The following is a 10193-nucleotide window of genomic DNA, read 5'->3' on the forward strand; positions in this document are numbered from 1 at the left end:
TTCCCCGAGGAGGATTAAGCTGATCCTTAAAGATGCAGGTGACGAGAGGGGGAGAGAGAGAGAGAGAGAGAGAGAGAGAGAGAGAGAGAGAGAGAGAGAGAGAGAGAGAGGAAAGACCGAAAAGAGAGAGCGGTGCGAAATGGGAAAAACCCTGGCTTGTTGCCAAGGTAACTCTTAGCTAGCACTCCCGGAGACAGCTGCTTGCGATTGGTGGACAAACCAGGGGGCAGGCTGTGATAGGGCGGTGGGGCTGGCAGGGGGCGTGGCTTGGGATTAGGCCGTCTGTCTGATAGGCGGATATAGACGGATAGATGGGCATTAAGACCTGAAGACCGTGGCAAGTTAGGAAGCAGGAGAGGGAGAGAGATAAGTAACGAAGAGAGCGAGAAGGAGCTAGAGTAGTGTGTGCATGTGTGTGTGTGTGTGTCTGTGTGTGTGTGTGTGGTTGGAAATAGTCCAATCAGTGTGTGTGTTGAGAGGCGGGTCAAAACAGGCGAACATGAGAGAGTTACAACTGAGGGGCCGCAGCTTTGTGAACTCTGAACTTGCTGGCTGTTTGTAAACTCTGAACTGGCTGGCTGTTTGTAAACACTGTACTGGCTGGCTGTTTGTAAACACTGAACTGGCTGGCTGTTTGTAAACACTGAACTGGCTGGCTGTTTGTAAACACTGTACTGGCTGGCTGTTTGTAAACACTGAACTGGCTGGCTGTTCGTAAACACTGTACTGGCTGGCTGTTTGTAAACTCTGAACTGGCTCGCTGTTTGGCTTGAGGGCTCGCAGGATGAATGATGTGCTGAATGTCTGTTTATCCAGACTCACTGACTGACTGTCGCACAGACTGATGTCCTGACTGGTAAGATAACTGACTGACTAATTAAATAACTAAATTGGTTAGTGACTGCTTAACTAGCTGACTAATTACCAACTGGTCACATGCTAGCTGGTGGATGATGGGTGGCTGACTGATTGTTAGCTGCTGGATGATGGTTGGCTGACTGATTGTTAGCTGGTGGGTGATGGTTGGCTGACTGATTGTTAGCTGGTGGATGATGGGTGGCTGACTGATTGTTAGCTGGTGGATGATGGGCGGCTGACTGATTGTTAGCTGGCGGGTGATGGTTGGCTGACTGATTGTTAGCTGGTAGATGATGGGTGGCTGACTGATTGTTAGCTGGTGGGTGATGGTTGGCTGACTGATTGTTAGCTGGTGGATGATGGGTGGCTGACTGATTGTTAGCTGGTGGATGATGGGTGGCTGACTGATTGTTAGGTGGTGGATGATGGGTGGCTGACTGATTGTTAGCTGGTGGGTGATGGTTGGCTGACTGATTATTAGCTGGTAGATGATGGGTGGCTAACTGATTGTTAGCTGGTGGATGATGGTTGGCTGACTGATTGTTAGCTGGTGGGTGATGGTTGGCTGACTGATTGTTAGCTGGTGGGTGATGGGTGGCTAACTGATTGTTAGCTGGTGGATGATGGTTGGCTGACTGATTGTTAGCTGGTGGATGATGGGTGGCTGACTGATTGTTAGCTGGCGGGTGATGGGTGGCTGACTGATTGTTAGCTGGTGGATGATGGGTGGCTGACTGATTGTTAGCTGGTGGGTGATGGTTGGCTGACTGATTGTTAGCTGGTGGATGATGGGTGGCTGACTGATTTTTAGCTGGTGGGTGATGGTTGGCTGACTGATTGTTAGCTGGCGGGTGATGGTTGGCTGACTGATTGTTAGCTGGTGGGTGATGGGTGGCTAACTGATTGTTAGCTAGTGGATGATGGGTGGCTGACTGATTGTTAGCTGGCGGGTGATGGGTGGCTGACTGATTGTTAGCTGGTGGGTGATGGTTGGCTGACTGATTGTTAGCTGGTGGGTGATGGGTGGCTAACTGATTGTTAGCTGGCGGGTGGTGGGTGGCTGACTGATTGTTAGCTGGTGGGTGATGGTTGGCTGACTGATTGTTAGCTGGCGGATGATGGGTGGCTGACTGATTGTTAGCTGGTGGATGATGGTTGGCTGACTGATTGTTAGCTGGCGGATGATGGGTGGCTGACTGATTGTTAGCTGGCGGATGATGGGTGGCTGACTGATTGTTAGCTGGCGGATGATGGGTGGCTGACTGATTGTTAGCTGCTGGGTGATGGCTGGCTGACTGATCAGACTGACTGAAAGGCCGTCTCACAGACAGACTAGAGGTGGGCGACAAAATCAAATATTACAGTATTTCCGACTGACTACGTGTTTTACTGATCATGTGGTGCCACTTGGGGGATGTGTTTTCATAAGGTATTTACACAGCAGAACATGTTGGTATCAAACCTGCGACACAGTTTTAACTTGTGATATTGAGCTGAACAAACAAGCTGATCTGACACGACCAAGCGGGGGGAGACTCGTGGTTCCCTTCACTGCAACAGTGGAAGAAGTTCAGAAAACGGTCCCCCTTCCTTCCCTGTGATGCAGCCGGTAAGACCCGGGAGCGACAACGTTTAAGCGATATCACCACAACCACACAACCACACAACACACAACCACACAACACACAGGAACACATCACGTCCACGTGTACTGCCCGGCTCTACAGACACAGACACGGACGGACAAACCGACTGACCGAATGCCTGGGTGCTTCACTGAGTGACGGCTGACTTTAGTGTGTGTGTGTGTGTGTGTGTGTGTGTGTGTGTGTGTGTGTGTGTGTGTGTGTGTGTGTGTGTTGACTGCCTGCAAGAGCAGCAGCTCAAGGCAGCAGACGGAAGTGTCGCGGGCTGCCTCTCTGTAGGAGCCACAGAGCTGAGGACAAGTCTCAACATGCCCCGGACAGCCTGCAGCTGAGCAGACAGAGGAGACACACACACACACACACACACACACACACACACACACACACACACACACACACACACACACACACACACACACACACACACACACACACACACACACACAGAGCAAGAGGAGAGACAGACAGACAGACAGACAGAGAGAGACAGACAGAACGAGAGAGAGACCCAGAGAGACAGACAGACAGACTCAGAGAGAGAGAGGGAGGGAGAGACCCAGAGAGAGAGACAGACAGAGAGAGACCCAGAGAGAGACCCAGAGAGAGAGACCCAGAGAGAGACCCAGAGAGAGAGACAGACAGAGAGAGACCCAGAGAGAGACCCAGAGAGAGAGAGACCCAGAGAGACAGACAGACTCAGAGAGAGAGAGGGAGGGAGAGACCCAAAGAGAGAGACCCAGAGAGACCCAGAGAGAGACCCAGAGAGAGAGACAGACAGACTCAGAGAGAGAGAGGGAGGGAGAGACCCAGAGAGAGAGACAGACAGAGAGAGACCCAGAGAGAGACCCAGAGAGAGAGACAGACTCAGAGAGAGAGAGGGAGGGAGAGACCCAGAGAGAGAGACAGACAGAGAGAGAGAGGGAGGGAGAGACCCAGAGAGAGACAGACAGAGAGAGACCCAGAAAGAGACCCAGAGAGAGACCCAGAGAGAGACAGACAGAGAGACCCAGAGAGAGAGACAGACAGAGAGAGAGAGGGAGGGAGAGACCCAGAGAGAGACAGACAGAGAGAGACCCAGAAAGAGACCCAGAGAGAGACCCAGAGAGAGACAGACAGAGAGACCCAGAGAGAGAGACAGACAGAGAGAGAGAGGGAGGGAGAGACCCAGAGAGAGACAGACAGAGAGAGACCCAGAAAGAGACCCAGAGAGAGACCCAGAGAGAGACAGACAGAGAGACCCAGAGAGAGAGACAGACAGAGAGAGACCCAGAGAGAGACCCAGAGAGAGACCCAGAGAGAGACCCGGAGGGAGAGACAGACAGAGAGAGACCCAGAGAGAGACCCAGAGAGAGACCCAGAGAGAGACAGACAGACGCAGAGTGAGAGAGAGAGAGATGCGGGGGAGGAGAGAAGGGAAACTTGTCTGTTGACACTCTTACACCTCCGTAACAACACCACGTCTCTGTGTCAGATGCAAGCCTCCCATTCTAGCACCTCCAGCCAGCCCCCACATCCCATAATAATAACCTGGGCTGTGGAAGCAGTCCCCTGCTGCTCAGCACACCGTCACGTGTTTCACTAACGCCCCGGCTACACACTGATTACACACTAACGGTGTGTCATTATAGTAACACACACTAATTAACCCTAATAATGACACACACACAAGAAGAACGACTGCACCGATGACCCTTGACCCCCTTCGCTTTGGCCGGGTATCAGGTACCGACGCGACCCGTTACTCTTGACGAACAGCGCAGACCAATTACCCCACTCTTCCAAGCCATCCCGGTCTCTGCTCCACCCCCTCTACTGATCCGGGGGGGGGCTGGGGGGGCTGCAGACTACCACATGCCTCCTCCCATACATGTGGAGTCACCAGCCGCTTCTTTTCACCTGACAGTGAGGAGTTTCACCAGGGGGACGTAGTGCATGGGAGGATCATGCTATTCCCCCCAGTTCCCCGCCCCCCGAACAGGAACCAGAGGAGGCGCTAGTGCAGCGACCAGGACACAGACCCACATCCGGCTTCCCGGCCGCAGACACGGCCTGTAGGGATGCCCGACCAAGCCGGAGGCAACACGGGGATTCAAACCGGCGATCCCCGTGTTGGTAGGCATGCCGCGCTGTACAGTGCTTAACTTTCCACATGCACATCCACGGCCTGGTGCAAACTGCTGCTGGCGTCCACACAACCACAAGGAGGCGTCGATGCACCCGCACTGACGCACACAACCCCGACATGGAGATGAGAAATAAGCGACGCTTCCTGATCGACCCTTTTCGATCCCGATGCTCCCCGCTGTCGCTGCCAGCCGCCCCCCTCGAAGACCCAGTCAGCACACGCCGTTCTGGTTTTTAAACCGGTAGGAGCGGCTTCGCCGTCTTGAGTCCTGACCGATCTCTCTGGCTACGCCAGCAGGGCTCACGACAGCGCCCTGCCAACTAACAACACGCGCTCCTGCTGCCAAACGCCGCAGTGCGGATGTACACTGGCCCTGCCTACTACCCCCCACACTGGCCCTGCCTACTACCCCCCACACTGGCCCTGCCTACTACCCCGCACACTGGCCCTGCCTACTACCGCCACACTGGCCCTGCCTACTACCCCAAAACTGGCCCTGCCTACTACCCCCCACACTGGCCCTGCCTACTACCCCAAAACTGGCCCTGCCTACTACCCCCCACACTGGCCCTGCCTACTACCCCAAAACTGGCCGTGCCTACTACCGCCACACTGGCCCTGCCTACTACCGCCACACTGGCCCTGCCTACTACCGCCACACTGGTCCTGCCTACTACCGCCACACTGGTCCTGACTACTACCGCCACACTGGCCCTGCCTACTACCGCCACACTGGCCCTGCCTACTACCCCCACACTGGCCCTGCCTACTACCCCCCACACTGGCCCTGCCTACTACCCCCCACACTGGCCCTGCCTACTACCGCCACACTGGCCCTGCCTACTACCCCCACACTGGCCCTGACTACTACCGCCACACTGGCCCTGCCTACTACCGCCACACTGGCCCTGCCTACTACCGCCACACTGGCTCTACATACTATCCCCACACTGGCCCTGCCTACTACCCCCCACACTGGCCCTGCCTACTACCGCCACACTGGCCCTGCCTACTACCGCCACACTGGCCCTGCCTACTACCCCCACACTGGCCCTGCCTACTACCGCCACACTGGCCCTGCCTACTACCGCCACACTGGCCCTGCCTACTACCCTCACACTGGCCCTGCCTACTACTGCCACACTGGCCCTGCCTACTACCCTCACACTGGCCCTGCCTACTACCGCCACACTGGCCTTGCCTACTACCCCCACACTGGCCCTGCCTACTACCCCCACACTGGCCCTGCCTACTACCCCCACACTGGCCCTGCCTACTAACCCCACACTGGCCCTGACTACTACCGCCACACTGGCCCTGCCTACTACCCCCACACTGGCCTTGCTTGCTACCCCCACACTCGCCCTGCCTACTACCCCCATAGCCCCGACCCGACAAACGAACCAATTGAAACTCAAACTGTTCTGACTCTCCGTCCGTCTGGAACCAGCAGTCTGTCCCCTCGCCAGCCCAGAACTGTGACCTTTACTTTAGGGCGGAGGGTCACGCGGCTCAGCTACACACTATGTTCCCACGTGCCGCCGTGTCCTCTGTTAAACCAGGAACTGTTGTTGGTAGTGGAAAGTTGTCACGCCTGGTCCCTCGCTCACTCTGTCTCTCTACCTGTCTCTCTCTCGCCCGCAGCAACGGCAGCATCACGAGGCAGAAAGCTGTGGGTGTACATCAGCGCTCGCTCCTTGTGATGGCGAATGAATTGACATGCACTGATTGAAATCTCGGGTTCTTGTGCCATATGTCTCCCTTTGATGACCTCACATGTTCCATAGACCGACCCCCCCCCCCCCCCCGTCTCTGTCTCTCTACCAGCTGAAGGTGGAACTTTCCCGTGAAGAATAAAATAAAAATCAACCAAGAAAGAAAGATAAAAGAGACACAAATCTCTAAACGGGGCACGCCATTTCCACCTGCCACCTGCTGGCCAAGTTTGTTTCAGCTCGTCTTGTTACCCAGCAACTTTACTCTAGCAGGAAGTAAACCGACCCACCAACCCACTTTGAACTCCTGAAATAACTAGTCTCTCTGCTCTGATGTGGCTTGATACGGGCCTGCTCCGCTCCAGGCTTAAAAAAAAACTACAAACCCCATGACGCAACCCTGGCTCCTGCTATGTGAGCATGCCCGCCGGCGTCCTACCTGTCGTCTCCCCTCCAAACCGCTCCCCTGGGTAGGCACTGGGCGTGGCTCCGCATCCATCTCTCGCCTCCTCTCTCCAGCGCTGCGGCGGCGGAGAAGGCGGAGTCCGTGATGATGATGGTCGGTGCATCTGGGGTGCGTCCTCCATGCCCGCAGGGAGGAGGTAAGGCAGCGGGCAGGGGAGGGCGAGGTCCTGGACAGGGCGTCGACTGTGGTGCTGGTGGTGACGCCGGGGGAGGTGAATGGTGCCGCCGGGGGCGTTGGCGTTGGTGAGCAGGCCCGGCCAGGAGTGGAATGAGTGAGGGAGCTCCATACAGCAGGTGCTGAGGTGAGCGAGAGAGGCGCCTCCGGCCCCCGCTGGCTCTCCTACACTCTCGGTGGTCTCCGCACGCGCCATGTCACGGGCAGTCTGTTTACACACGCACGCACACACGCACACACCCAGGAGAAAGGGGTTGATAATCAGCAATCTGTGCGTGGTTGAAATGATGGATTTTAGAGAATGAAAACATCCGGAGAGTAAATAATAATTCCATAAAACGGAGAAGAACAAACTCAACAGGAAGTGACGCCAAAAGCGCGCCGACAAGAAGACGGGTTTAGACGCGGGTCTAATGTGAGCCGGTCTGACCCACCAACCTACTTTTACGCTCCGCACCGGCCCCCAGGGGGCAGCCGTGAGCCTCGCTGAGCACGAGACCGGTGTTTGTAAACAAACCCTGCCCCGTGCTCGGCTGCGCGGTGCGTGCCCGGGCAACGCGCGCGCGCGCTCACCCACGCGCGCGCCAAACGACGTCAGTTTTTCGAGCCTGATCATTAGAAACGTAAGTAGAGCAGCACCGACCGACCGTCCGTCGTGCACCGCGGACGCAGAAAACACGCGTCCGTTTCTACAAGCTTTTCTTCCCCTGTAAGAAAACTTGAGGTATGGGCGGTTCTAGTTTGGGAGCATTCGCCGCCTTTTTTTTGCACCTCTGCTACCCCCCCGACCCCCAGCCCCCCCCCCACACACACACACACGTACCAAACCCCCACCCCTCCGGGCACCATGTCCAGATGAGAGTCAGACAAAGTCCCTGGAGACTTGCGGCTCCATTTTCATACCGCCGACACACACGCGGACAGACAGGGTGCGGAGAGAAGAGGGGGAAACGCAAACTGAACCGCGCGCGTTCTCCGATTCACAACGGAAAGAAATGCCCCCCCCCCCACACGACGAACGCGATGAAATCTAGAAAAGCTCTGGAAAAAAGACGTGCAAGGGCGGGAGCGTCAGCTTGGGGCGGGACGCCGCCGCTGGTTAAAGCCTGCAGACGTTAGCGCGGCTCCCTCCAACAGCTGGACGGATGATGCAACGCGGCGGCGCTGGAGCGGCTGTCAGGGGGGGGGGGGAAGGGGGAGCAAGTCAAGCCGTGCAGGCGGCGAGGGGCAAGGGAGGGGGGTAGGAAAGCCCCGGGGTGCTCGGTCCATACTCACTTGTTCCGTCTGACGAGCCGTAGTGACGAGTAGTGCCGCTGTCCGTGGTTCGGGAAGCGCGGGAGCAGGTTGACATCAGAGACAAAGTGAGCCAAGCGGCGCGGCGGGTTCAACTCGCTCCGGACGGCCCGGCCGACGACGACAGGACGACGTGTGAGTGTGTCATTCCACCGCGACGCGGCTGTGCTTCGTGCGTCGTGAGTCTCTCACGACCGAACACGCTCGTCTCGGCTGGTCGTCGCGAGTCGCGGAGTTGTGCGAGCGGTGTATCCGAGAGCGGGCGGCGCTGTGGGACGGAGCCGCTGCCTGGCGGTGCGCTTCTAGTATTGTGGTCCCGCTCCGCTTTCACTCCCGCGGTTGTCTCCGCTTTGCCACGCCTTCCCCCTCCTCCTCCTCCTCCCCCTCCTCCCCTCACAACAAGTGCTGACATGCTTCACAGCTCGCCTCACCCACGACAGGGTGGTGCAGCTAGCTAGCTCTCTCTCTCTCTCTCTCTCTCTCTCTCTCTCTCTCTCTCTCTCTCTCTCTCTCTCTCTCTCTCTCTCTCTCTCTCTCGCACCCTTTCTTCCTCTCTCCGGACACAACGCATTTCCTCGTCCTGTGACATGCTCATACAGAAACTGTTACCCCCCCCCCGCCAAAACACACACACACACACCACACAAAAGCCCTCCCCACCCCCCAGCTGCCAACTCCCTCTGTTCTTCTCATTCTCATCTGGTGCAGCTGTGATTGGTCCCGCCAACAATAGTCCGGTGTCAGTTGTCACTCAGCCGTCCGTGTGTTTTGAGGAAGACTCACACGCGTCGTGACTGCTTCAAGGCAAATGGGTCAAGACCACCGCCACCTCCAGTAATCCCCACTGACTTTAATTAGCAGTGGAACGGACGCGCAGTAACAGATAGTGTGTCCAGATATTAGCCTGTAGCCAAGCAGCTGGTTAAAAGTCAGTTGCTCCTCGGAGATATCAGAGTCTGTTGTTCTGGTACCTCTCGGAGATATCAGAGTCTGTTGTTCTGATACCTCTCAGGGATATCAGAGTCAGTTGTTCTGATACCTCTCGGAGATATCAGAGTCTGTTGTCCTGATACCTCTCGGAGATATCAGAGTCTGTTGTCCTGATACCTATCGGAGATATCAGAGTCAGTTGTCCTGATACCTCTCGGAGATATGTCAGTTGTTCTGATACCTCTCGGAGATATCAGAGTCTGTTGTCCGGATACCTCGGAGATATCAGTCAGTTGTTCTGATACCTCTCGGAGATATCGGAGTCTGTTGTTCTGATACCTATCGGAGATATCAGAGTCAGTTGTCCTGATACCTCTCGGAGATATCAGAGTCTGTTGTTCTGGTACCTCTCAGAGATATCAGAGTCAGTTGTTCTGATACCTCTCGGAGATATCAGAGTCTGTTGTTCTGATACCTCTTAGGGATATCAGAGTCAGTTGTCCTGATACCTCTCGGAGATATCAGAGTCAGTTGTTCCGATACCTCTCGGAGATATCAGAGTCTGTTGTCCCGATACCTCTCGGAGATATCAGAGTCAGTTGTCCTGATACCTCTCGGAGATATCAGAGTCTGTTGTTCTGGTACCTCTCAGAGATATCAGAGTCAGTTGTTCTGATACCTCTCGGAGATATCAGAGTCTGTTGTTCTGATACCTCTTAGGGATATCAGAGTCAGTTGTCCTGATACCTCTCGGAGATATCAGAGTCAGTTGTTCCGATACCTCTCGGAGATATCAGAGTCTGTTGTCCCGATACCTCTCGGAGATATCAGAGTCTGTTGTCCCGATACCTCCCGGAGATACCAGAGTCAGTTGTTCCGATACCTCTCTGAGATATCAGAGTCGGTTGCCCCGATACCTCTCGGAGATATCAGAGTCTGTTGTCCCGATACCTCTCGGAGATATCAGAGTCAGTTGTCCCGATACC

At 55.6% G+C, this 10193-nt stretch overlaps 1 protein-coding gene across 2 annotated transcripts in view; it reads right to left on the minus strand.

Annotated features, from left to right (window-relative positions):
* The window catches only part of bbc3 (BCL2 binding component 3), a 22957-nt gene extending 14377 nt beyond the window's left edge, over positions 1–8580 (minus strand). For both annotated transcript variants that reach the window (XM_056283515.1, XM_056283514.1), the window contains exons 1-2: positions 8260–8580; positions 6784–7192 (exon numbers count right to left, since the gene is read on the minus strand). In XM_056283515.1, the coding sequence (XP_056139490.1) occupies positions 6784–7180 (397 nt within the window). In that variant the 5' untranslated portion in view covers positions 7181–7192; positions 8260–8580. The remainder of the gene's footprint in view (positions 1–6783; positions 7193–8259) is intronic.
* Positions 8581–10193: the final 1613 nt, after the last annotated feature.

The sequence above is a fragment of the Lampris incognitus genome, chromosome 7 (assembly GCF_029633865.1).
Source record: "Lampris incognitus isolate fLamInc1 chromosome 7, fLamInc1.hap2, whole genome shotgun sequence".
Lineage (NCBI taxonomy): Eukaryota > Metazoa > Chordata > Actinopteri > Lampriformes > Lampridae > Lampris > Lampris incognitus.